This window comes from Temnothorax nylanderi, unplaced genomic scaffold (genome assembly GCF_030848795.1).
Source record: "Temnothorax nylanderi isolate EJ_2023f unplaced genomic scaffold, tnyl_v1.0 TNYL_tig0094_pilon, whole genome shotgun sequence".
Classification (NCBI taxonomy): domain Eukaryota; kingdom Metazoa; phylum Arthropoda; class Insecta; order Hymenoptera; family Formicidae; genus Temnothorax; species Temnothorax nylanderi.
The window spans coordinates 418,884-446,846 of record NW_027249156.1 but is presented as its reverse complement, the minus strand read 5'-3'; the positions used below and the strand labels follow the sequence as shown (position 1 = coordinate 446,846).

General features: G+C 36.5%; 2 protein-coding genes across 7 annotated transcripts in view; both read left to right on the top strand.

Moving 5' to 3' along the window:
* LOC139775243 (uncharacterized) overlaps positions 1 to 20,682 on the top strand; it is a 30,148-nt gene extending 9,466 nt beyond the window's left edge. The window contains exons 2-5 of one of the 2 annotated variants that reach the window (XM_071711084.1): positions 236 to 580; positions 3,317 to 3,496; positions 5,607 to 5,775; positions 20,017 to 20,682. In XM_071711084.1, coding sequence (XP_071567185.1) covers positions 490 to 580; positions 3,317 to 3,496; positions 5,607 to 5,775; positions 20,017 to 20,053 — 477 coding nt within the window. In that variant the 5' untranslated portion in view covers positions 236 to 489 and the 3' untranslated portion in view covers positions 20,054 to 20,682. Of the gene's footprint in view, positions 1 to 235; positions 581 to 3,316; positions 3,497 to 5,606; positions 5,776 to 6,497; positions 6,937 to 20,016 lie in introns of those variants that run through there. The other variant, XM_071711085.1, reaches the window with a different exon arrangement.
* Positions 20,683 to 21,299: 617 nt separating this feature from the next.
* The window catches only part of Kcnq (KCNQ potassium channel), a 46,085-nt gene continuing 39,421 nt past the window's right edge, over positions 21,300 to 27,963 (top strand). Inside the window, exon 1 of one of the 5 annotated variants that reach the window (XM_071711079.1) lies at positions 21,300 to 26,313. In XM_071711079.1, coding sequence (XP_071567180.1) covers positions 25,968 to 26,313 — 346 coding nt within the window. In that variant the 5' untranslated portion in view covers positions 21,300 to 25,967. The remainder of the gene's footprint in view (positions 26,314 to 27,963) is intronic. The other 4 variants (XM_071711080.1, XM_071711083.1, XM_071711081.1 and 1 more) reach the window with 4 other exon arrangements.

Sequence of the window (27,963 nt, the reverse complement as noted above, 5' to 3'; positions counted from 1 at the left end):
GAGTTTCTTATTTAGTAAAGTTATTATTGCCATTTATTACGAACGGTGCTGTTTATGAATAATGTAATGTAGTTCACAGATGTGTTCTTCGGGAAGTTTTACAACTTTTATATGTTTAGATTTTTTTTCTTAAGTTAGAATTTTTCGAGATATTATTTTATCACGCTTTAAATACTTAATTCCTGGTATATTTCGACGGTATCCCATCTACGAAGAGAGATTTTCTTTTCGACAGGGCGAAAGTAGACGGCAATCGACGAGGCCCTACTGACGCAAGCTGGAGAATCGTGCGATCTTGGTGACCTGGGCATGGTTTTAGTTGTGACGGCGGGGCGATGACGCTCAATCACCGTCCGCCGTCATCAGCAGGAGTCCCTCAGGACTCAGCCAGCTTCCTGCTTCCGGTCCCGGTCCCGGTCTCCGACGATTGCCATTATCCGGCGAGGAACATCGTGAAAAGCCGCGCGATTGTTGCAGCCGGGAGGAGATATGAGAGACCGCGCTCATCATTACCGCGATCACGGACACGCCATGCCACTCGAGGAGGCTCAAGGGCTGTTACTTCCACCCTCCAGAATAGGTGAGTCGGCCCTATGGTGCGATGCCTTTCTCTAAAATTTATCCTTAATGTGGAGGTACAAAATAAGCAGAAGGACTATCTATAATATGCGGGATATTTTAAACAATCCTTAGGAGTGGGAGAATATTCAAATATATCATGTCATATATATATATACACACACACACTATACAGTATAAACTATTTTAGTAGTTTGTACACTATACAATATAAACTATTTTAATTATCCTAAAGAATTCCTTTGTTTTTATTTTAGAAAAAAATGTTTTTAAGTAAAAATTTCATAAGTTTAGGAGAAAATATTATGTATAAAAAATAAATAAATCTATAGCCTTTTATAATCTTTTTTACGAGGTATCAATGTTATTAATATTTCTTTAAATGCAACTGTATGGTTTTTTTACATAATTCGATTTTTCTAGTCATTTTGCATAAAAAGGTATGAAAAGTCTATATAGTTTACAAAATATTTCATATTATATTTTCACATTTTTGATAACCTTTTTCTAATATACCTTTATGCGTGGAATAATGAGATAAATTTATTACATAGAAAATACATAATCACATTTAATGAAAAATATGTATTCTTAATCAACGTAATGTAGTAATATAGCCCAACAAGTTTGTTACTTTGTCTTCTTTTTTTACGTATAAATTCTTTTATCTAAAAATCTTTATATTCTCTTTACGTTTTTTAATCTGTATAATTATTAAAATTGAAATAACAAGTTTTGCGATATATTCAATAATAACATCTTGCACCCTGTTTGTTGTAAATTTCGCTAATGAAAACATTTACCGGTTTATATATATATATAATATGGTTAATGGTTTTTTCCGTTTTAATGGATTATCCCGGACCGTAAGTGCGCATTAATTCTATAGAAAGTATTGCCTCTATAGGAAGTAATTTTCTCGTTTAAGAATACTTTCCTGCAACATAAACGCATGATGGTGGAGCTTAATTTTTAATTGTGCTTGTACGCGATGGGTATATTGTGTTATTATATGCCCATCGTTAAAATGTTGTAGGCTTAATGAAAAGTGAGGGAAGAGCTACAACAAAGGTTTAGTCTTGCTGCGCTCGACAGAAGATTATGGGCAGATTATATAGAACGCGTATGCGCACGAGTTCCTGTGTGTGTGTGTGTGTGTGTGTGTGTGTATAGACGTGTAGTATATGTATAGACATATTAAAATGCCTCGGGATGACTCAACTCGCCTGTTATTGAACTTCCATGAAAATCCGATCCGGATTCCGCCAATGGCGGAAACTTCATGTACCTACATATAATTCACGGAAATTCATGGAAATCCCAACTTTACGAGTGCCAGTCTGAAACGATAAAATTTCAACGTTTCTCTTTATTGGCTACACATGTGTAAAGGTCGCAACGGTTTACAACACTCCAGTCAGTACGTTCGCCTAAAAAGATTCAAATCTCAAATTCAATTTTTATCAAGGCCGCCTAAAGGGCAAAGTAAAATGTATTGTTTTCCTAAACATTTATTATACATATATTTCCTGCTTTCCCAATTTATTTATTTATTTTATAGCTCTGTTTTATAGTAAATAAAATTTGAAATATATGTTAAAATGGATTTAATGTGTGTGTGTGTGTGTGTGTGTGTGTGTGTGTGTGTGTGTGTGTGTGTGTGTGAGAGGATATCTTCGGATCCTGTAGCGATCTCTGTTAATAAATTTGTTTCAAATAGCTCTATTGACATATAAATAAAAAAATATGGCATTACATTTAAAAAAGTAATTTAGTAATATGTATATTAATAGTTTCGAGATGCCCTTTCGACATGTTGTAAAAATAAACTAAAGAAAAGAAATAATTTTAAATTTATTTGAGCGTACATCAAACATCTATAAATATGAATTAAATGTCAACGATTATAAAAATAAAATACTTGTCAAACATATTATACGAAATTCGGTGTTATTTGACATCTTTTTTTGTGAAACTGGTTTGTCTCGAATGTATGCATAATTGTGATAGAAAAGATTAATGTAATCCCTGTTCTAGAATGCACGTTTGGTTAAAGAAAAAAATAACTGTACTATATAACGCCACGTTTGAGTATAATGTATGATTGCTTAATAATATATACATTGATTAATTAATTATTAATTTTAATTGATACGCTGGTTACGAGCAGTAATTGCACGCCGCAGTTTTCGTTCAGCTCAACGCTGATATTCTCTCTATATCCGCAACGAGATATGACGTCCGCACATTGCACGTATAACGTTCTTTCCGGATTAAAGCACGATTCACCCTTTTACACACACACATATATATACATATATATATATACTATAAGACAATCCGCTGAATCAATAAATGTCATACCATTGATTGTGCATCGAATTATCATACAAACGAATCGCGGCCGGTTAAGAGAGAGAATATCTTGTCCGGTTAAACGGATTCAATTTTAGCTCGGCTTATTCGAGGGTGAGGGTGAAAATGATACGAGGGTTAATTACCACTTAATGACACTCTTGCGAAGTGCTGATCTTTACCCCGCCTTCGCGTTTCAGTCGCTGCTTTCTAATAATAATTTTGCGCAGCAAGGTGGGCGGATTCGTAACGCGTATAATTAATAAAATAATTAACGTAATTAATATAAAGAAAATCCCTTTTCTCGCATTCGATCATTTATTCTTAACGAGCTGGTTCATCATGGTATCCTCTCGTTCTCTCTCTCTCTGTTTTACGGTAGGTAACCGGGGACCTCTGAATGTGACGATTGTACAGGTTGGCAGAGGAAATGGAGGAGGTGGAGATGGCGGAAGTGAATTACTGAGATTGGAACCGCCATCGGATTTAAGACCGGCCCCGTCACCCCTATCTGACACCAGTGCTACCTTGCAGTCTGACAACAATGACACTTTGGTTGGCGGTGAGAAAAAAAAATTTATTACTTTATTTTACACTCGCTTAAAAAAATCACCAATATCTGCAAAGTATCGATCTTTAGTTTTGAAGGAAGTTTCGTACGATTTTTGTCGCTCACTGCTAGCGATGAGCGTTTGAATCTTTTAAAAGCTTTGATTGTTAATATTAGAACGTTTTATTTTTTTAATGTGTAAGTTTTACATTATTTATTAAATTATATTTATTAAATTTTGTATGTTTGATGAATTAAACTAAAATATAGTTGTAAACAATATGATAATGTTGTATACAACTTATGTTATAATAAAACAAAATACACTCTTATTTCTTGCAAATAAATGACACATGCAAAGTATATTTATATTACATCGTGGAAATGTATAAAATCGATTAATTATTCCAAGTCCATTAATTCACAAATTTTCTCCGTAAACGTATTTACATTATTCGCATCAATATTCTGATCAACTGATAGCACATTATATGCCAGTTGCTAATTCAGGGATCGGAAATTGGCCACAACACGGAACCGCATATGAAAAATGTAATAGCCGACCACAAAATTTCAAATCGATAGTACTGATATAATTTGTGAATTAATTCTGCTAAATTAAGCTTGGTTAATATATGTATAATGGTTGAATGTTATAATATTTCAATAGTGTTATGATCTTTATTACAGCCATATGGTCACATTGCAATAAAGAAAAAATTGTACTTATCTCTTTATTCTTCAAAAAGAACTTATATATGTAATTATGATCACAATAGTTCATTTCGAGCTAGTAAATTCATATTTTATTTGTTACAATATATTTTATTCTATATATTTTGTAAAATATTTAATTATTTCTTACCTCAATACTTTTATAGCTAAAATAATCGGAAGAATTTTTAATGTATTTTATTTATATTATAATTAACCTTTATATTACAATTAATCTTTTTACTTTTCTAAAAAAATTATATATTTCCGTTTAAGGAAAATATGTTACTACATTTTGTGAATCCATTGTTACAAATATGGAAAAGATGTCACAGAAACTTATTAAACCATTCAACTTTTTTCTTTACATTTTTATCAATTGTTAAAGAAAGATGATAAGATATATGACTTATTTCGTATATTTTAAAAAATTTTGATTTTATTTAGGTATATATAGTATTCTAAGTACTAAAAGAAAATTTAAATTGTGTATTTTACAAGATTGCAATCATATTTCGATACAATTTTTAGTATTATTTGTTATGCATTTGATTTTATATTTGAATTTATTAAGTTGCAACTGCATCTGCTGCATTCATGAGTTTTATAAATATTATTTGACCTCAATAGAATGATAATTAGATACTGAACTGACTGAGATTGATGGATAGATATTGAAATGGTGCCATTTTTCTACGTGCAATTAAATAAAATATTTTTATCCTTCTATATTTGCGGCAAATTGCGCAGTGTATACAATGACATTGTTAATTATAATTTTTTGGGGAGGATATATTCTTTAAATATTGACTTGATCGAATTGGTTTCATTCTCGGCTCGCGGTAGGGTGCATGACGTCATATCCTGCAATCGGTAGTGTTTCAGCAGGGAGCTTTCGGTTACAGTCAAGTTTGCCAAGGATTGATGAAAGAAAAAGCGAAGCCAAAGTGCACCAAAAATAGACACGTAAAAGGCGAGAATTAACGCCGATACGTTAACGTCTTGTATTTCAAAGGATGTACTCACAATCAGTATAAGCGTTTAGTAGTTTAGTTGCATCTTTGCAAAATTGTAATGTCTGTGTCTATCGTTTTGACTGTCGAAATTTGCATCTTTTGTTAAAAAATTGTAAATCATAGTTAGAAAATTATAATTTTTTCAATAGTAATTTATAATAATTTAGTTGAAAGGAATATTTCTATTCTTTAAGTCTTTTATTTGCCGTCGAATACACACAATAGCTATTCTTTTAGGCGAATTTAAATCAAATTGCATAGTGAATAGTATAATATATATTGTACTTATATTATGACTGATTACGGCTATATGTAGTATATTATGACTCGTATCGATTTGTTTGCGATTTTATTACGAATTCAATAGAAATGTAAAATTGACAAATCCTCAGGTGTCGATCCAAGGCTATTGCTGGGAACCGGTGGCGATCGCAATACCTGGGAAGGTCGCTATCACGTCAAGGAACATCGACGTGCTGGGAAAGCCACTTTCCAGGGTCAAGTTTACAACTTTCTGGAGCGTCCTACCGGCTGGAAGTGCTTCCTGTACCACTTCTCTGTGTAAGTACCTACAATGTTTCGTATCTGCATGCAATTTAGTACAGCTTTCTGATGGAATACCTGACAACACATCACACGCATCCTTCGATGTAGCACTCATTCGTGAGAATTGCGGTTATGCGAGAAAAAAAAGGAAACGGAATTCTTGTAGATGCATTGTTATTGGAAACAGCGTTCATATTTCTTATTCCTTACTTTACAATGGCTATTGCGTGTTTATCTGATAATAGACCTAACATAAAATAAAATTAAGAGTTCAAAGCAGCGCGTATTTGATTCGCTTGCCTTATCAGCCGTTCGCCACGCTCGATGTATCAAAGAAGAGTTAGCGTTTTTGACGGCATTATAGCATCAATCTTTATTGTCACTTAATAAATATTATAAATATAGCGCGCTTCAAAAAAAGATTGATTGGCAGTCCCAAAATTTCTCTCCTTTTCAAAGAGATTGGATATATAAATAACAATATATAATATGCATATGGATAATATGCGTAACCTTTAAGAATTAATCATCCAAGATTAATCCGAGATATAAATCGGATGTTTAGTTTAGTTTTTATCAGTTATAATAAAGATAAGTGCAAATATTTTCCCTTTAGAAAAGTCTCACCTATTAATCAAACTAGAATAAAAAGTTGCAAAAAATTGTATGTTTATAAATAAATGCAGTCAAAGAAACCGAAGGAATGCTTTTAAGAAAATTGATATCCACTTTTGCAGTAATGTTCTTGTTGCATAACTTAAACTCATGAAGGCGAAGAAGAACTGAAAGAAGTTACGACATCGTAATTCGAAGTTGGCTACAATAATAAATCCATACGTTCCCGTGCAATGTGTTCTCGGATCACGGTTTATGATTAGTGCTATAGCGAGGAAAGTGCGATTGTTTATTAGAAATTTATATGACAGACGAAATATCTCCGTCTGTACGCAAAGCGTTTTATGCTTCCCCAGAGTATTCTTCAGCATACGTCGATAAATAATAAAACTTTATCGCCACGTGGATCGCCACGCAATTGCCTAGCAGAGTTTAAAAAGTTGAATGAAGAAATATTAATTATTTATTAATATATTTCCGATTTAGAATATAAATTGTATATATATATATAGATGGAGGGGCAAAAACCCCCCATAGTGGTGTAAGTCAAATTTTTAAAAATATTTTCTCGTGTGCATAGATGCAATCTGTACAATATATAAATTGCATCTATGCACATGAGAAAATATTTTTAAAAATTTGACTTACACCACTATGGTTTTTACCCCTCCATATATATATATGTATATAACACATGAAAGATGCAATGTTATATATTTTTATTATGGAATATCGCAGTTGGTATATAATATTGTGACGTTTAATGGTCATATCTTTTTCTATAACAAGGCACTCTTAATTACAAAAAACATATATTTTTCAGCTGATAGAGAAATAATCATATGAGATTAATCGAGTCTTGTATCTTTCCAACTTTTGTAATTTCTTGCATTCGAAAAATATCTTTTATAACAAATAATTTCATGATATTTAGTGAATGCAGTTATTCACTGAATAATTCTTATTAAATGATAAGCTTCGCATGATAGAGATACATGCACTGCAGAGAAACATGGCAAATTTTATTTTTTCATTGTTTTATAAGATATATTCTGATTGTTCATATGTAGATGATCTTATAATTCGCGTAGCTTAAGTTTGATGCGCACAGATGGCGGACCCCTTACATTCTCTACTACGTCTGATCAATATTCGCCTTCTACCATTTATCTAGGGCAGAAATCTGCATTAAAGCACTCAACTTTTCTCAATGTTTTATTCTTAAATTTTTAAGTGCTTCCTACTCATCTGTTTTTTGTTGCTTACTTTTATCAAGATTTATTTTATGAGAGACTTTATTTTCTAAAACTCGAAAACAACTTTATACTTTCGTATTTCCACTGAAAAGACATTCATTATAAATGAATTAAAAAATGCATGGAAACGGAATTAACATAGTTAATTCGGCTTCAGGCTTCTATATGTTATTCGTGTATATTATTCAAGTCAAGGATCTATGATGGTCTTTTTGAAATTATTTTTTTTTCTTAGGAAGATATGCAACATTTAATGACTAACTATTCATGCAATTCCAATAATCGCGATATTCAATTTTACTATCAGGCAAGTATCGCATACTGACGACAAGATATACACGTTCAAAAGATTTACGTTATCATGATGATATTATTCTTTAGCTTCTTCTTACATTAGATTTGTGACGGTATGTCGAAGGGAAGGAACGTAGATATTGATGAACGTAGATATCAGGGTTTTTTTATTGCGTCGGATGAAATAAAATATACTAGGGTACTGTGCCAGGTGATATTCCACCGTCATCCCTTGGCATTAAATAACATATTGGGGTGCGTGAGACAGAGAGACAGAGAGACAGAGAGACAAAGAGAGAGAGAGAGAGAGAGAGAGAGAGAGAGAGAGAGAGAGAGAGAGAGAGAGAGAGAGAGAGAGAGAGAGAGAGAGAGAGAGAGAGAGAGAGAGAGAGAGAGAGAGAGAGAGAGAGAGAGAGAGAGAGAGAGAGAGAGGGAGGGATATAAATCTAGCATTACGCAGTAGAATCCATATACCTCTGTGAGGTCAGAAGGTTAGCATATAAGTTACATAGATTGAAAGGAATAATTGCTTTATATTTAATCGGAAGATCTATATTAGTATTGGTCACTACGCTCGCATCTACAAAGATTATATGCAATAAATTTATCGCGGTACATTTATAATAAAATTTAAATCTCGTTTAATTGTGTAAATTTGGAAAATATATAAAAAAAATTGATATGACATATAATTACAGTATTACTTACTGATGTGAATTATTCAAACTAACAATAAGTGTCTTAAATTGTTAAAGTTTTTTTATTTATTATGAAACCCTCTGTACATCGATTATAATACAATGATAAATTCTTTACATAGAAGTTTTCTCTGTTTACACGCACTTTGAAAATAAAGCTTCGCGTTTATATACTCCGTAGCAACTCAATTATTGATGTAACGAAGCCTACGTTGCACCAATGTGCCTCCACCACGTGCTACACATTGAACGCAACAAAAAGTGACAACTTTGTGAGAAAAAAAGGATTATTTTTTTCATGAGGTATATAACTCTACGACGAGCTAGTTTCGATGTTAATGTTGTACATTCCACAATGTGTATAGAATTAAGACACATATAGAAATTTTCAAGATGATTTAATTCTTTTTATATATACGTTTCCTTTCGTTTCCCTTCTGAGTGGTGAAAGAACAACTTCAATCTTTACCGTAAACTTTAAGAGTCTGTCTGTTTATTTGTGACAGATACGAAGCTTTAATTTTTTTGCCAGAGAAATTATTTTAAACCAGGAATATCATATAAACAGAGATTTTGCAGATAGTTACATAAATTACGTAGATAATATTCTTTCTCTTTCAAATTGAGCAAATTTCACAATAGTGCAAGAAACGACAGTTTGAAAAAATGCAAATTTTAATGTGAATAAACGAACGCAGGCCATGTCCTTGTTATTGAATATATGACGCCGAAAGGTAGAATGGTGTAACTTATTTGTGTACCATTCTTTTGCGGCACGCATTTCCGACTTGTGAAATATATCATCAGCCGAAATGTACATACCTCACGCGAGCATGAAACGCATATGGCAATTTCAATAATTTAATCTAACCATTCTAATCGCGTATTTACTCTCTTTCTTATTTATTTATTTACGTGTCTTAGAAATGAAAACGGAGTAGTTTTTTCTCATGGTATTCCTTCGTTTATTTGTGGTGAGTTACGAATTACGTCATTCGCAGTTTGTACTTGGTGCCTAGAGGGAAACGAGTTTATCGTTATCCTACGGTAAAAAAATCTTTCGTGAGACATTGATACGCAGTTGGGGAATAACGTAGATTTATGATCACGGCAACTGTTCGGAAACGTTGAAGATGAGAGAGGAGCGAGATTGTTGACGAGCTACTCGAGGGACACGCGATACGGAAAGGGTGTCTAACGCGATCAATACCAATCTTTCTCTCGCTTTTATAATTTCGCATACAGGTATCATATTATATTACATATTATATTCTTGAAATAATTTTCTTGTACTATTATATGTCTAAATCTTGCCAACGATGTCTCTTTTTATTAGCTAATATAAAATAGCGAAATTCTGCATGAATGCGATGAATAATTTTCCATTAGAGACGATGAAAACATTATGGTGATGTATAGAACCATTTTCAACACAATTTGTGTTCAAGTGCGAAAAAACAATCACTTCAATCGATGGAATGGTGATCGAATTGTTCGAAAATTGTAGCGCTTCTAAATTAATAGAAATTTTCAGTTGGTCACATTGTGTTTTAATATCAATGGTCCACAAGTGTTGGTTACAACAATTTACAAAAACATATTTATTGATACTTAATAATATTATGAAAATTGCTGTTTATCTTTAATTTTAAATATTTAATTCTTTGCATATATTTTATATTATATTAAACATTTACCAATCGCAAGGTATCAAAATTTTAATAATGCAAAAATAAAAATGCCTAATAACTCTAAATGCCTAAACTAATAACTTTTTGGCTGAAAAATTCTATATATTACTGTGATATTTTCGCCAGAAGTCGTTCTTTTCATGAGCTTCGCTATTTTTCGAACAAAGAAAGACTTTATTATCCGCGGGACACGGCATTCGTCGTGATCGAGAGACACGAGTGCGAGTGTAGGAAATCTGTTCAAATAATTCACGCGATTTATTCTTGTACGAAAATTTGGATGACAGTAGCCCGCGATGAGTTTCATAGGCGCAAATATTCACAGAATTTTGTTGATATATGTAATAACCTGTAACGCGTTAACCTGTAACGCTGCAAAATAAGGATATACCACATCTATAAGCTATAAACTCAAGCAAAGAAATGGAAATCTTGCTGAGAGCGTGACGGTGAAGAGCCCTAATAAAACGAATTCCTCCGCCTTGCGATCGCTCGCGGTAACGAACAAACCTAACTATAATCTTCTATGCACGAAACCCACGAATTCCGCATTGCAGTGTACGTGGAATATTGTTATATTTAGCCGGTACAAAATCGACGAATGTCATTAATTGCCACGACCTTTCCTATGCAGTCGTCCGCGTCGTTTTATTTTTTAATAACTTGGCTAGACATGTTCCATGTCATGAAAATAGCCACGCTTTTTCTGAAACTGATTCTGAGTATTATTAGACCGATGCCGATGGAACATTCAATCAAATCTTATTAGGAACGAAGTCGACAATATAAGTCGTAAAATTAAATAAGGCCAAAGTTCCTTCGTGGCTAAACAGCAAAAACGAATCATCTCTGGGTAAAACATTTTTTCTTTCGGAATGAAACGTCGTTGTTTCAATTCAGTCCTTTAAATGGTTTGCAACATTTGTCAAATAAGGCTGAAAACAAAATTACATAGTTTTATGAGAAAGAGGTAACTTTTCTCAATTGAAGTATAATACCTGCCATTCATGAAAGGATAATTCTTCAATTTTTTTAAATGACATGATTCAGTGACTTTATCTAATAGTTTAACACAAAAACGATAAATGTCTCGCATCAACTTAATGAAATATAGAATTTGAAAATTTGAGTAACACTTTATGTCATCGTGAATGTTAAACGTTGTCGATGTTTGCATATTTCGATGCGCTCAAGTGCATCTTTTACGCGGCTTCTTGCTTATACAATAAACTAGAGGGGAAAAAAAATAATCTTGCTGAATCTGATAAACTCTTCTATTATCTCACGAGAAACATTTATGCAAGTCTTTAACCGGAGTGTAGTGTGAAATGTTTTTAATCTCTCTAAGATTAAGAGAACAGAAATATTTTATTTGATACTCTGTAAAAATATTCCTTGTTAAGATTACTTTGTTTAAACGGAATTGCAATCTAAAAGAATTAAAAAATTCCGAAACGTACATATATTTAAATCTTTAAAATAAAAAAGAAACGAAATGCATTGAAAAAGTTGCAATATCTCTACATTACTCTACAATATGAGAAATATATAGTTTGTCGATGTTTGTGAGTGCGAAGCGCAGAGCTACTTAAGTGTCATTGTCTATTGCCAAATGCCAAATGCCATGTACACACGCGCGCGCGACATGTTTGTCGCTGTAAATGCAATAAAGAGGCAAGAGGGGTTGTATCGATCAATGGGTTGAGCTGTCACGGCTTTGTCGATGGGAAACATGCGACACGATCATAAATTGGCAAGGTTTCAATTCCCGTATCTAAAGAATGTGTTTCTCATATCCACATCATTTCAGTGGCACATAAAAACAAATGTACTTTGCCGAAAGCAACTTACCCTCGCTTTTGGCTTTAAAAACTTGGCGAAACCTTTATCGCGTATCTCGCTCTGTCTCGTTAAACTTTTCTACTTAATTTTTATTTAAGTCGTAATATCATGACCCTGATGGTTAGAAATCAAAAATCAAAAAGAAGAAAAAACTTATAAATCGTTGTAGGGCAACATTGGCAAGAAAATTTCATTTTTTAATCAGATATTATAATCTTTTTAGAGTTAGGTTTTGGTTGAAGAATGAAAAACAGTCATAAACTTGGCATTTTGTAAGAAATCGATACAAAAACAAAACTTCATAAAACTCCTTTAAACGTCGATAAAATCTTCACGTACGTACATACTTAAAAATTTATAAGGAATCAAAAAGATTAAATTGCGGAATCTCGAAACATATATATATATATATATATATATGTTCGAGTTGAAAAGGTTCAATGGTATTAAAAAGAAAGCAGATAAAATAATACAGACAGCTTGTCGAATGCAGACAACTTCGTATGGCGCGTCGTCCGCTGAAGGAAGAAAGTATATACAGAATTAGCTTTTCCATCTTTGCGCGCGTGTTTCACGACGATGAAAAATACTAGTCTATCTTGCGACTGGATGCATTCATTATCGAGAAGGTGCATGTCGATGTGCCTGTATGAAGAGGAGAAAGTGGAGGAAGTGGAAGAAGAGGAGGAGGAGGAAAAGGAGGAAAAAGCAAGCAGCGTGCAGCGAGAAAACTGTCGTAACACCGTCGCGTCGGCACGCCAAGGCTTGGTGACCCGCAAACAGCGGGACACTTCATTCCACAAAGGCCGTCCGTCAAGCATCAATAATGTAGAAGGGTCGTAGCGTGGCCTTGTCGTGAGATATCGACTCGCTCGCAAATATCGATTTCTCCCATCCGCGTGGCCTGGCGCGGCGCGGCGCCGGCAATTCAAGATGCTGCCGCGTACGCTACCAAGTCATTTTTATTTTCGCACATGCATACATAATAAGTCGCTGATCAAACGAGCCGATCTGTTTCATAACCGCGAGCTTTGTTATGATTATACAAGGAAGATACTATATTAATTTTATCACAAATTTTTATTTGTCGATTCTGCAACACAAACAATTCTTATATTTGCTATTCGATTTTGTAATTGAAAAAATTGTTAGGACTTGTTCGATACGCTTTCTTTTGTCGAGTTTTAAAAAAGTCGAGTCATAATTCGTTATTATCTAAAAATTAAACATAAAAGTTTTAACACAAATGATTTGATAAAAAGATGTCTTTTGTTTCTTTTGCTAATATTTAACAGTTTTAAAAAAAATTTTATTATTTTTTATGAAAACAGAGACGATGTAATTCTTTTTTAGCAAACCTACCTGATTTCATTAGAAATACTAATTAAAAACAATTATACCAAAGTTAGGAGTAAAACGCACACAATTCATATACGATAAAGTGCATTGCAGCGAAAGCTTAACTAAATTTTGAGCTTTATTTTTTGCAACAAGAAGTACTTTATTGCATAAGCACAAATATTCCCTTTATTTAAAAAAAAATAATAAAATTTATAGAAAAGTTTCGAACTTCAAGCTTTATGCACTCCTCCGGTTTCCTTTAGGATGTGAAGTTACGGTGGACTTTGAATGCGAATACACTTCCATATTGAGGATAAAAGATAGTCCGATATATCGAGTTGAAATATAATATTGGAAATATATTAAAATTCCGTTACGTATCCACGATCGTAGTTTTGCTTTTCGTCAATTTTGTCATGGAGATTTGCATTAGAAATGTATATACATAGTTATAGATCGTATACGAAAAATAAGAATAGAAAAATTACTAACGTCACTGGATCGGTTCGATTCATATCGCAATTGAATTCCATATTTTGCTGTTCACATTATTGAGATATATATATATATATATATATATATATATATAGAGAGTATTTTAAAACCACTGGATATCTTTTTATAATCATAAATAAAAATAAAGAATAAAGTATAAAATACCTCTCTTTATAAAGATAATCTAGAAAATATTTCTTCAGAGAAGAAAACTTTAGTATATAAAAGGTCTTAATATATAAAAAGGGATTTACAGTGTCAAGCCAGGAATGAAGTTTAAAGAAGCCGACGGCATTCTAAAAGCAGCGCAGGCTAAAGATTTAAAAAATCAGTTAAACACATTTATTGCTTGTGAAAATACAAAAATAAAGTTGTATGATTCGTTGGAGTATAATTATCAGCAAAAGGAAAAAGAATTTCGACGTACAATTTTATCTTTGATTACGTTTAAATAATATTTATTTATTTAATTTAAAAATAAGTTTAAATATAAGTAACTCAAAATAATTTTAGTTGTCTCGCATATATGAAATTAATTGATACTGAATTTAATTTGATATGGAGCGTCATTGATTTGAAGCACAGTTTTGTGAAACAAGATATGCGATATGTGTACACACTAGAAAAATATAAAATCAAGATAAATAAAAAAAGGAAAATGGTACATATATATACAATATATAAAACTATGAGAAGGGACATGTAAGGGACGTTATGTTCTATAATCGCAATTTTAATTTTAATCAGAAATTCTTTGATGATTTTAGAGTCATTTTTCCTTAGCGACAACATTATATGAGCTAATCAATATATTGCTAATTTTCGAGTTGCGATAAACGAAATTGAAACAAAAAAGTTTTCTTTAGCAAACTGTTAAATAAAAAAAATTATAGTCTTTATGTATATTTTATATTAAAAATTAAGAAGTTATCTCTGCTAAGGAAAGTCGATTACGAATTGAAGAATCATCCATCATCAAAAATAAAGTCACAGGCTATGAAACATTGTGCATGACATCTTGTTGTCGTATTTACGCATATGTATATATAAAAGCGTATATCCCTTGGAAAATGCTCTGGTTAGTTTGACGATAAAAGTCAGATAATAAAAAATTGTCGATGTCGAGTCTCAGGAGTCAAATTGTCGATTAAGCTCGTCAGAGGGATGGTGAATCGAAATTGCCAGGAGTAGCGAAGTGTAAGGGCAGAACATCTTTCCACTTCCATTTTCTCTCTCGTTCGTCAGCATTTCGCTCTTTTCATTTTTCTTTCTTTCTCTTTTTATTCTCTTTTTTCTCTTTCCCTGCTTTCCTTTCTCCCACAGGTTTCTTTTTTCTTTTTCATTCACTTTCTCACTTTCCCCCTTTTTCATGTTTTTTCCTCCCTCCCTCCCTCCCTCCTCTCTCGTTCGGTCGCTCGCTCTATTCTGTAGCGGGTGTCTATTGATCGTGTCGACTCTATAAATAGACGCGCGGCACGTCGCGTCGGCGGTATTTAGCATTTCGCAACGAACTACTTGCACCGGCTAGCGGCTCAACCGGCTGCGTGCAGCCTGCTTGTGACAAGTGGGTGACACGATGTCGGATCTCTCGGCGAGGAAAAGGTGACGGGGCCGCGTAGGTTGCCGTCTGAGCGCGAATGATGCCCTCTTTCGCGGGGTTTGTCGTATTTCGTCCACGATCCCATCCCGACAATCCGTTTCTTTATGTCACGTTGACACGTTGACGAATGGCGAACGATGACAATGTCGTCTCAACGACACTGCGACGAAACTGCGCGTCATGGCTTAATTGTGGTAGGAACTTTAAACCGAGGCCCGATGATTTTTATTTCTGGACTATTTTCGTACATGGAGGGATAGATTTAATCGCAAATAAAAATCATTTTGTCTAATAAAGTAAGATTACATTCCTTACTGTTTGGTACCAATCGTTTGGTACCAAACGTGAAAGAGGATCCACCAGCGAAAAAGGATCAACTCATAATCAAGAGCGGGAGAATAAATTTCAAAACCTCCCGTGCGGTTCCAGGCCTCCAGGCTTTATGACCCCCAAGGGACCACGGTGCAGAGTGCGCTCGTATGTACCCGATCACCACATTGATTGACAGCCCGCGAGGAGTGCGATGACGTAGTGCCGCGGTTTCGCGAGAGCGCTCCGTGGTCGGGAGCGCAAATATAGCGCGCGCCGCAGGGATGCGTCAATACCTTCTCACTGTCAAAATTTCTCCGCGCGTTAGGATAAAATACGAGGTTGCGACAAGACTGTTACGAATCGTCCGATGGCAAAGTAATGTATATTTATATACGATAATATGATAATTTTGCTCTACTGAAATGTCACATGTGTGTTTCTTTTGACGTTAAGCACGCGCTTTATACGCCACGAATTACGCTATAACTTTGTATATAAAAAAGCAATGTAGAAAAGTCAAAGGCCAAAATACGAGCGATAAAGGATGCTATTGGTAAATTAATCAATAGTTTATTAATTAGTTATTAAACAAAAAATTCTAATTATAAGTAAAAACAAGATTTTGTTAGTTCTGAATTATTCTTTAATCCTTGATGTATGGATCATATAGATGTTATATTGGAAAAAAGTTTTTCGGACAAGTCGTCAATAAAAACTCGGTTCGCAATTTAAATGACTCGTCGAAAAGTTTGTGGAAAAACCGATTCAATTAATTTTAGGCTGACGAGTTTTCGCTTGTAATGAATTATGGATTATATTTCCAAGAAGGCTCCAATATTCATAGACGCAAAGAGCGATTTCGCCCTATAATTCAGTCACCAAAATCTTGCTCGACTATCTTCGCCATCCGCGTTTTATTCGCGCTTGCTCCTCTGCTGTCTCCCATAATCTTGTCCGTAATCTTCTTCATTTTTGAGAGGCCGGCCGCTATGCATCTCCGCTTTCATCGTACTTACTATGGATTTCTGGATTACCGATTTATTACCGTCTCGTTACCCGGGAGATCAATTAAGTTGCCTCTCGAGCGAATGGTAGAGCGTGGTACATACATTGTACCGCGCTCCGCCAAACTGTACTGTGATTCTTATCAGTTTTTCAAATGTTACACCGATTTAAATTAAAAATAAAAAAAAATTATTATAAAATGTAAAGATATTCGCGGTAATCAAGTTTGAGGAAACCAATAACAAGAGATTCTATAGAAAATAAAAAATGAAAGTTAGCTAAAAATACATTATTCTCGTTCGGTTATCTTTGATTTTTCACTTTTCTGTGTTCTGATACTTTCCACGCCGGCTTATCTCTTCGCGAAGATACAGCGGGTTCAACGGATTTACAAGAGATCGCTGCCAGACGTGGATGTCGTCGGGGTAGAAAAGCGCAGACAGAAATGTACAGAAGTCGAGACAACTCCATAGAAATGCATATGACTAAGCGACACGGCCGAACTCGTTGCGATTAAAGCCGGAACCCTTTTTCGAGGGCACGAGACTGGAAACTTTGCTTCGATAAGGCTCGCCTACGTTCTCTCGGTAGGACATATTTGATAATGTCAGGCTCAGTTGGCTTGAAATATTGTGGCATTAATGACGACAGCGCGAGTTTCGCGGTCTCGTAAGGAAGTTGCTTCGGAGTTAGTTGGAGATTTATTTCCTTTAAGTTGAAACTTATATTCATTAATAGAGATAATTCTAAAATTAATCGAGATAGGATACAAATGTATATGTATATCGAAGAATACTCAAGATATTTTTAGATATAAAATCCTGCTTTTAACAGTGTGAAATTTGTTCAATTTAAGAAGACGAAAATATTCTTTATTTCTCTCTCTCTTTTTATTTCGTTGGATAGAAATAAGACTAATTTTATCCAAATTAAGTAGCCTAAGAAATTCAGATTTGAAAAATGTATTGACATTTTTTAAATGTTCATGAAAAACGTAATTACATATCTCCATGTTGTAAGCATATTAAACATGCATAAAACCGAAAATACTAAATTAATTTCAGATTTTAAACTGTTTAGAATTTTTCTTTTTTAAGATATTATTAATATGAGATGTTTAAGATGTTTATGTATATTTGTAACTTTATATTTTTTTCGAAGAATGTAAAACTGCATAAAATTAATTATGAAATAAATTTAAGAGATTAAATACATTTATCCCTTTTTTGCATACAATAAGTAGAAGTAAAATATTTTCGTCCTTTTAAAATTGACAAGTTTTATGCTAAGCGATAGTAGGATACTTTTTCTAGGACATAACATTTTTTTATATTCTATCCTTCAATACAACGTGATCTCCAATTGATTGAGCGCTTACATCCAACACGTTCGCGTATATATATTTCTGTCCTCGTACGATCGCGGATCGTGACTTGAATGTTGACGTTAAAATTGCCCCCAAAGAATCTTCTTCAAATCCATATAATTTATAATATTTATAATATTTTCAACATCCTTTAATTGCTCGAAATTTGGCCGTTTTTAAATTATTTAGCTGTTTGCTTAGTCGAGCGAGATTATTATTTTTTATTTGTTCATATAATTTATATTATATAAAATAAATAATAGGTGAAATGACCATGTTACAACAGATATCTCAAAACTTTCGTTTATATATAGAATATATAAACGATTTGTCATTGACCAACATAGGAAAGAAGCGATGCATGCGTTGTACCTCATGTTACGAAGTTATATAACACAGTTGCGCTACTAGCCCTTGTTATAAAAATATTCTAGTATTATTAATAATGTATCCATATATATATTTTTTATATTTGAACACCTTTATCCATTTTTCGCAGAAAGATCTCGGGCTGTCAGTTCAATGTTGCGGATGATTACTTCCGACCGGATCTGACTCCCACCGATCTTTTCAAGTTCAATACCTAACAAGAAACTATCGGGGGGGGGGGGGAAGCTAGTGGACGAAAGACGAAAGCGCGGGCTAGCGTAATCCTCTTTTCTTATTGATTGGCACACAGCTCGTTGCCATAGTTACCAAAAGGTTGCTACAATCCTTTCATCAGGTGCCATTTATTGGACGAGCATTACTTGCCTGAGCTCATAAGCTCATAGTGATATTAGGAGAACGTTGCAAACAGCGTTCGTAACGGAGAGCGAATTACTCGAATAGCGCGGGCGAGCTTCAGCCCACATTCCATCGAATCCGACACGAAGCTTTTATTACGCGAATTTAAAGCAAGTTGCGCGTAAACAAATGCAGGACGTTCCGTCCGAGTATGGCACGGCACGCCGAAAATGCATTTGTTTGCATACAACTTTGCATTCGTTCCATCGACGTATCGCATCGTGATAACGCCCGCGCCGCGCGCCGGTGGAATGCAGGCTCTATTTTCCCACGAATCCCAAACGCGAGCAACGAAATTTATTCACTTCGGGAAGCTGCCCCCTCTTGCCTCCTGGTTGTTGAACGTTGCGTCCGTCGACGCGAAAACGTGCGTTTGATGCTGTAAAGTGTAAAAGTCCGGTTATTCCCTCGTGGTAGCTATATAGGCCACAGGTTGCCCATCGGGGGTATAAGTTAAATGAAAAAGTTTTCATCTTCTTTGCGAGAGGATATCGAAAAATTTAATCCTTAATCTCGTTTGTGATCAAACGCGTGTACAATTATAAGCAGAAACGTTTGCTTGCGTCAAAAGCATATCCGTGAATAATAACAATTATTTTATTAAATAAATGATCGACATTTGTCTGACAATGAGAAGAATCTAAGTGACGATCGAGACTAATAGTATAGTATAGAACAACTATACATTTTGCACATATCGTATCACACAAATATATATATTTACATGCGCTTGCCGACTTGTACTTGAATATTCTTGTTTAGGATTATTTACATGCATCTTCTGTCCCACATACGCACGCAAAATTTAATTCTTTACAATAAAGAATAATTTCTATAATATAATTATTATGATAGCAAATTGATTTGATTTTATAGTGAGCTAACACAGAAGCTATGAAAATTATAATGAGATCTCCTTTAATCATTTTCCTTTAATCATACTTTACACTTGCAGACATTGCTTCATCGATAGGCGCATCAGGCGTATGTAATATTTTCCATCGAATATTAATGCAATAAGGTGGCTAGCGGGCCGCTATTGTCGATCGGGCTACATTGCGGTTGAAATGTTTGTGCAGTTAGCTGCAAGTTTGCGCGCAAACATATCCCGCGTCCGGACGTGGGTACACAGTAGCAACGTCATGTGTCGGACGAAGTGGGGCGTCGAAATCAATCGAACAAGCGAATTAATTGTTCGGATGATGCGTGCGTGCATTCACAGACGTTGTGTTCCGCAAACACAGCGTTATCGCGCATATCAGAAGGTTCCGTTCTTATCCAGGTAATGAAAAGAGCTGATTCTCATTTCATATCCTGATAAACGTCAGTTAATTTTGAAGGTATTTTAAAGGTATTTTGTAGAATTATATTCTTGTAGCTATATTTACTCGTATCCTTCTCGAACATTTTTTTTCTTATCTTTACTTTTTCTACGAAACGGATATCTATTCGCTAAAATATCGGAAATTATACATTGAGATTTTTATATATTAATACGATAGGGAGAAAATCAGTTAAATACTTTCAGCGGAAATAAATTTATTTCCGGAAATAAATAATACTTTTTTGTATTTTCTACATGTATGAACTGAAATATAAATTAATGAATTATTGAAATTAATATGTGAGCCATTATTATGCTTTTTAAATTATTTGTGTGGTTGTGACTGTGCGTATGTTATACACGCTAAATGTTAAATAATTTATAAGTATATGTTTTAAAATTTTTTTTAAATTTAAACGATTGTAAAAGCTGAATAGAAATCATAATTTTTTGTTCTTAAAAGCGAGACTTTAATTTGAGTAACGCCGTCGAACTAATTTTCTTTCATAAATCGCAATTTATTGCGACAGATAATTAAGTTAAATATAATTATGTTCGTCTTCGGTCTAGACTAAATTATTCACAGCAGCGCAGGACTCCGGATTGCCTGTGAAATTACTTTTAAAGCTGATTTCAAGTTTCGGGCCTCTTCCTTATTACGACCGCGAAGGCCGCGAAGCTTTCCTTTGAGAGGACAGCCGCCGCGATCAATGTTTGTCTCAAATGGCGAAAAACGTCCCTATTTTGCGCAAACTTTGCGGAAATGTTTCAGTTGAACGATCATAGTTATAAATATAAATAGACTCAAAAGAATAAAACATAAATCAATTGAAATGAAAGGGGCTAGACACGAACATCCAGTTGTGGCTCTAGCCCCTTTTATTTCAATTGATCATACTTATCACCTTTTTCGGCCATTTTCTTATTAGCTTTTCTCCGACATTGCTTGAGATTCTTGAAAAGTTTCCTCGTCTTGTAAATTATTTTTTTTTTTTTCAAAATATTCGCTCAAGATTCCGAGCCAATTCGCGCAGAAATCATTCACGCGCCGATGCACGCTCCTCGCATTCATCTTCGTAATTCTCTCCGCGTTCGTTGTTCAACAATTGGATATTTATAAGGCAATGCGTTAAGCGAAAGAGTGAGTGAGTGAGTGAGTGAGTGAGTGAGTGAGTGAGAGAGAGAGAAGACGGAGAAACGCAAGTGTGAGCGGAAATTCAAATAAGAGCAGAATGAAAGCACCGTGCGCGAACGCGAATAATGGAAGCAGCTTGCATTGCGAGTCGGCACAGAGTCGTTAAATTTTGTTTGGAGCCTCAACGCTTTAACGATTTGGCATTTCCTGATGTGAATCTATGTTAATATTTAAACAGACTGTTGTTTTTTCATTGGAATTTGTAGTTTCAGGTGGTATTTTTAATTTCTACTTGTTACCTCGATATTTGCTATCGTTCCATTTTCAGAAGAATTTTAATTGTTTGGTAAATATCAAGATTTTTATTGAAATAAAGGTTAAAATTACAAACCTTAATACAATCATAACAAAAACAGAAATAATGCCAATTTATTCAAATCTATTGATCCACACATACGCACTATGACGAGAAAAAGAAACACAAAGGTAGATGGTTTTGTCCTATGATCTCGCAACTGCATTTTTCCTCTTAATCGAAAAATGACAAACTTTTGCAGCAACCACGTTTGGTTACCTTTTAAATAAACTTTTCGAAATTTATATTTCATCCGCCTGGACTCTCTCTCTTTTTCTCTGCTGTGTTTTAGTGGAAGATTATTAATCTTTCCGAGGGAGATTATCCCGACAAGCTGTAGGGTGGAAAAAAGATTGCGAGGGTGACCTGCTCTCCCGGTCCCGGTGCGCGAGCAGGTGCGGGCACCTGCTGGACGAAAAAGAGAGAGAGAGAGAAAGTGATCAACATCCCCATGATCGCGGACATGGGAGAGGAGGACGCGTCTCGTAATCTATGCGCGCCAAGCGCGTGCAGAAGCGCCAGACCACCCCTGCTCGGGCTGCGGAGGGTAGTAGAACTACGAGGTGGCGGGCAAGGAGCCACAGTTGGTTGCGGGCTGTCGCCCTGAAAGCAAGCACGCGCGCTTCCGCATCCCGGGTCACGGCACGCGACCCTCGTGATCGCGTGATCGCGCGTAACGAAATCGCGCGCGTCGCATATCGAGCGGATCGGTGCCGACCAGGCGATCGTCGCAGACGACGGACGATGGTCAGTCCGCCAAGGTCTCGTGGACACGCAACAATACACGGCACGCCGTATGACAGTGACGACGATCGGCGACGTTTCATGTATATCCCAGCGTCGCTTCGATTTTTGATCAGCTATACTGATTTATTTCTGACAGCGCGTTGATAGTTTTTGTGTTGATTATAGTTTGCGTTTCTCTTTGCGCGCACGGCTCTTCAGCGTGTGAACGGTGACTCGCCGAGGAAATCTCGGTAAAATGAATCGTGAGCGGGACGCGGATATGCTACGTGATAATTGCTTGCTCCGGATGGGTGCGGTAAATTGAATCGTGCGACTGTGTTCATGTGTTTAAATATCATACGTTGATAATTCATTATCTCGGCAAGAAAGAGAGAGGGAGAGAGAGGGGGAAGGGGAGGGGGAGGCAGAGAAGGAGGGAGAGGGAGAGAGATCGAGCGGATCTCTCGCGAGTTCATCAGAAAGGAAATCGAGAAAGATTGTGAAACCTTATATACGTATTGGTGAACGCGTATATTGTGTGACAGGCATTACAGGCAATTTAAAAAAATCTTGAAATATTAAACAATAACCGAAAGTTTACGGAAGTGATGCGCGGAAGAGGGATCTGACAAAGATTCAACACGGACACGCGATCTAGTCATGGAGAAGAGTAAGCGAAACCGCCGTTCAGATGGATCGTCATATCGCGCGAAGAAGAGGAACGTTGAGGAAGCTGAGATGCCGGCGCTTTGCGCGCGAACACTGCAAACGGAGCGATCTTTTTGAGTCCGCGAAAGAACGAAATTACTTTTTTTTCTAACTCGACAAATTTGGTAGCATATACATATATACACGTGTATATACCCGATCGAGCTTCCGAACAATTTCGTTAAGTGTGCGCAAGTAAGTCATTCTAGTTAATCGCTCTTTAGCAAGGAGCTTTAATTCGAGCTAACAATAAAATAAACCGACGACATCATGAATGCGGCGTGCGAAAAATGATTTCACTGTTAATCGCAACGGACACGAGTGCCGGGCAGGTTATCGGTGGGTGATTGGTGGGTGATCCGAGGGGAGAGAGAGGAACCTGTGAAAAGCCGAACGCGATCAATCTTCGTCGCGCGAGGTCGCGAAAGGCCAAAAGATGTTCCCGCCTTCCCGTCCGCTCGACGCGCGATAGTTCCGGTTTGCAAATTCGACAGGTTTATAATGTCGCGACCGAACGCGTCGGACTTGATAATCGAGACTATACACGGCGCACGCGTGTATAAAACGCGCGACGGATGGTATCGCGCTTGAATGACATGGCACGGCCATGTCAAAGTTCGCGTTCGTTGTTAGAGTTGTCGGATCTCACGGCAATTTAATTGTACAAAGCGTCGGAAAACATTGTTAAACGTTGTTGATTCTGTTTTCGCGGCCGTATAGATAGCTAAGGGTCTTCCCGACGCAGCTTTAGTGGCGTTAAGAAGGATTAAGGCTTGTCTACTGCCGCGCGCGAATTCCCCTGTGCATAGTGCACACACATCAGTGATCCTCTGTGATTTCGCGTTAAACCCCAACAGCAATAACGAAGCAATCATAAAGTGCATTAAGGAAAGCATGCAGCATTATTCTGCGACAAAAATCATTTTGTTTCCTTGGGAAGAATCGACGAAGCGTATTCATAATAATTTCAGGACTGATAAATTATTGGTCGTCGGAAACTCCCATTTTCTGTTAAGAAGATAATGATCAAGATTCGACGTGAATAAATAACAAGAGAGGCCGAAAAATAGTGAGAATATACCGTACATTTTTTCGAGCGGTAATCATCGGTAAGGAATTGCGAGCAATGCTTACACAAGCGCTTTAACAAATTTTGTCGCGCTACACGAACGTAAGTAACGTTTTGTGACGGAGACATTAGATCTTGCTGCGGTTGCACTATTGTTTGGAACGTTTTAGAGAAGCAGGAAAGAAAATCTTTTTGCCACGAGGTGAGATTAACAGCAGCGTTGCCCGTTGGAAAGGCAAGTGGGTGAAAGGAAAAGACCTCGGCGATTAACGATAACGAGCGACGAACGAGGGAAAGAAACCATTGGAGACGCTGTACTGAGAGGAAGGGCGATACGACAGATACATTTTGCAACGTAGCTTAAATAACGATTATTCGCGTACAGAGCGGAGAAAGAGAGACGTTTTTTGAATGGAAAGGAGACTCGAGGGAATCACGGGACGGAATTTCATTACCGCATTAGTCCGAATAAATACTCGAAGGATTTCCTTAGGTAAGATCGATCGCAAGGTCCCAGAAGTCTTCTCGCATTCAACATCTATCCTCTGGGGGACCAGAACGAGGGTATTTCCGAATCTCTCAATCTTCCGTCTGTCTCTCTTCCCAGCTTTCTCTCACTATCTCTTTCTCTTTCTCCGCTACTGTCTCTTCTTTCCTCTCGCTTGTAGTGCATATCCAAATTCTCCTCTCCGATTTGAGTTGCCCGACAAGTTTCAGTGGCTCGTGTCATATCGCGAACATTATGCATGACCCGGCCGTCGAGTACCCGCATCTGACGTTCACGATCGTTTCACGTCTCGTGAAAGTAACAGCTTTGGCAAACGTGGATAATTCTGAGGGTCGGTTTATCCTGCGAAGTTGAGTGAAATCAACGAGGGAAGCACGGTGATCCGCGGAGACCTACCGAAAGACCGAGACGTCGTGTCGTTCGGTTAGAAAGACACGAATTCGTTATAGTAGAATCGTATGATAGGCGACAATGAGAGGACGAACGTGGAAAAGGCGAGGACAATTCAATGTCCGCTGAACGAAAACTCGTTGGTGTCATTCTTTGAAATATCAAGAACTTTAACGAACGCTTTGGAGAACGACGATTAACGATGACAGACGTTAAGGCACGAATTCGGAAGCATATGTCGCGTTACGTCTTACAATTAGACGCGATCAGCAATTCCGGCGACGACGGCCAGGTCGGATAATCCTATTGACGATATCCGTGCCGTGTGCCGTGAGGGAATAATCTCTCGCGAGAGAAAAGGTGATAAGATCACGACGGGCTAAATATTTCACTTTTTCTCTCGCATCGTTCGGACGGCGACGAAAATCCTAATACGATAGGACGTGCAAAATAAACCCTACTATTGTCCCAAAATAATAATTCCGGTAATCCACAAGGGAACGACGTGTTGCAGATCGGACTATTAAACTTCCGATAGTGCTACGCGATATTTTATAGTGGTTTGCGGTCCCAGGACGATCGTTGTCGCGTGAACGCGGATTTCGGAGACCATGGACAAGTCGCGTGCTCGGACGATTGTCCGGCAGACAAGGAGCCGCTCATCAACCGTAACCGGAAAGTTGGTGCCGGGATGCTGCAGGCCGTTATGCTAGGTAGCGGTCCAGGACGGGGGAGACGCGAGTGGTATCCAGGATTTTATCTCCAACGTCGTCGTCTTGCCTGTAAGATGAATCGCGGCGAACAGGAAACTCTCTTCCGGCAAAGCCGTCAGATCACGCGGATTGTACCTTCCCGAGAGGACCTTGTATTGAGTGTCCTCAAGTCGCCAATCAATCAGCAGCAGCAGCAGCAGCAGCAGCAGCAGCAGCAGCAGCAGCAACAACAACAACAACAACAACGACATCCGTATCAGTCGCACCCTCACGGTCACTTTAACTGCCAAGGTCATCCAAATAATAAGAAGTGCAGTCATTCAGGTATACGAGACTGAAACATTGTTCTCGTAATCTTCGGTGATCCGCGTGATTCGCGTTCATTACATACATATATTGTTATCGCACGAGCCTTAAGTAATTTCACGAACGAGCGTGACGTGGATAACCGTTGTACTGGGTCACGTTGCATTTGTTGCACGTCATGGAATATTTATACCGTGACTAACCGAAGCTCTCTCTGTTTAAATTCCAATTAGTTTTGCGAAGAAAATAAAGAATCAGTTCAAGTGAGTTTAGAGTTTAGAGTTAATCGAATACAGAATAATTGACAAAATTACATAGATGGAGCATAAATCGGAGTTTTAAATCTTTTCTTTCCATCTCGTTAAAAGAAAAACCCAAAGTTTAAATTTGCCATAAAATAAGAAATGTACGTTTGCTATATACATTTATGTAACTATGCATTTAAATGTAACTATTTTTTTGCATTTTCTAGTATATTACCGTCTTTTCCCGTTAATAGAAGCAATAGAAGCAATTTGGGGGTCGTGTAAAATCGTATTAATTCAAAATCATATCTCTTTTAAAGGCTTTCCGCCAAAGAGAACTCGCACGCATTCCGCGGTGTCAAATGCATTCTCAATTAATGAAAACGTCGCATGTAGCAACATGAACGAAACGTTTGTTGCATTTTAAATGTATTTTACTTTCTGTGCAAAATGAAAAAGAAACGCTAACTAAAATGACAGTGACGACGTATGCATATATTTTTGCGCATGACGGACGAATATTAGATATATCCCTTCTGGCTGGAAGCGAAAAATTCGTATAGCTCATAGATCCGCGCGGCTTAACAGCGGAGAGGCAGAATTGCGAAGCCCGATTTCTGCTTGATCAGAAAGAGAGAGAGAGAGAGAGAGAGAGAGAAAGAGAAAGAGAGAGAAAGAGAAAAGTGTCTTTTCGCTCGATACTCGAGGCTCGATCCGCGACGCGGTTGGATCCGTTCATGTGACGGAGTTTTAATGTCTCGTCGTTTGAGAGGAAGAGAGAAACGGCGAGGGAAGTGGACGCTTTTATAAATAGAGCTCAGCGGATAATTCATTCGTGTTAATGTACAAGCGCGCGAGTCGGATTTGTGGTTTCCATTGTTCCGCCTTCCCGATAATTCCGCTCTCCTGCGTCCTGTCCTACACATCAGGATAGATATTATGTTATAACGCTACACCATTGCGCGGTGATATTTTGCGTGTAATCATCATTAATTCTTCGCAATGTGTTGAACTTTTAACGATCTTTACGAAAACCGAAAATAACCGAAGATTTTTTAATAGTCAAACTTCTCTGAAAAATAAATTCGCGTCTAGCTTTTTTTGACGATAGATAAAATTGACATTTTATTCAGGACCGAATAATTAATAATATAAATATTTTCTGAATGTAAACATTTTTACTGTATTGAAGTATTTTAAAATTCACGAGATCGATTAAAGTATATGCGCCATTGACCTTTGTACAGAGGCTGCTTATACAGTCGTCAATACAGTACGACAATCGTAATGTGGCAAGACGTGAGAAAAGCACATACTTATGTACAACATTGATATTTCGTTACTCCACCTTGTAGACATCAATGTTATTCGCGGCTGACATTCGCTTCAATATTAAATGCATCTTTTCTATTTTTTGTGCGAG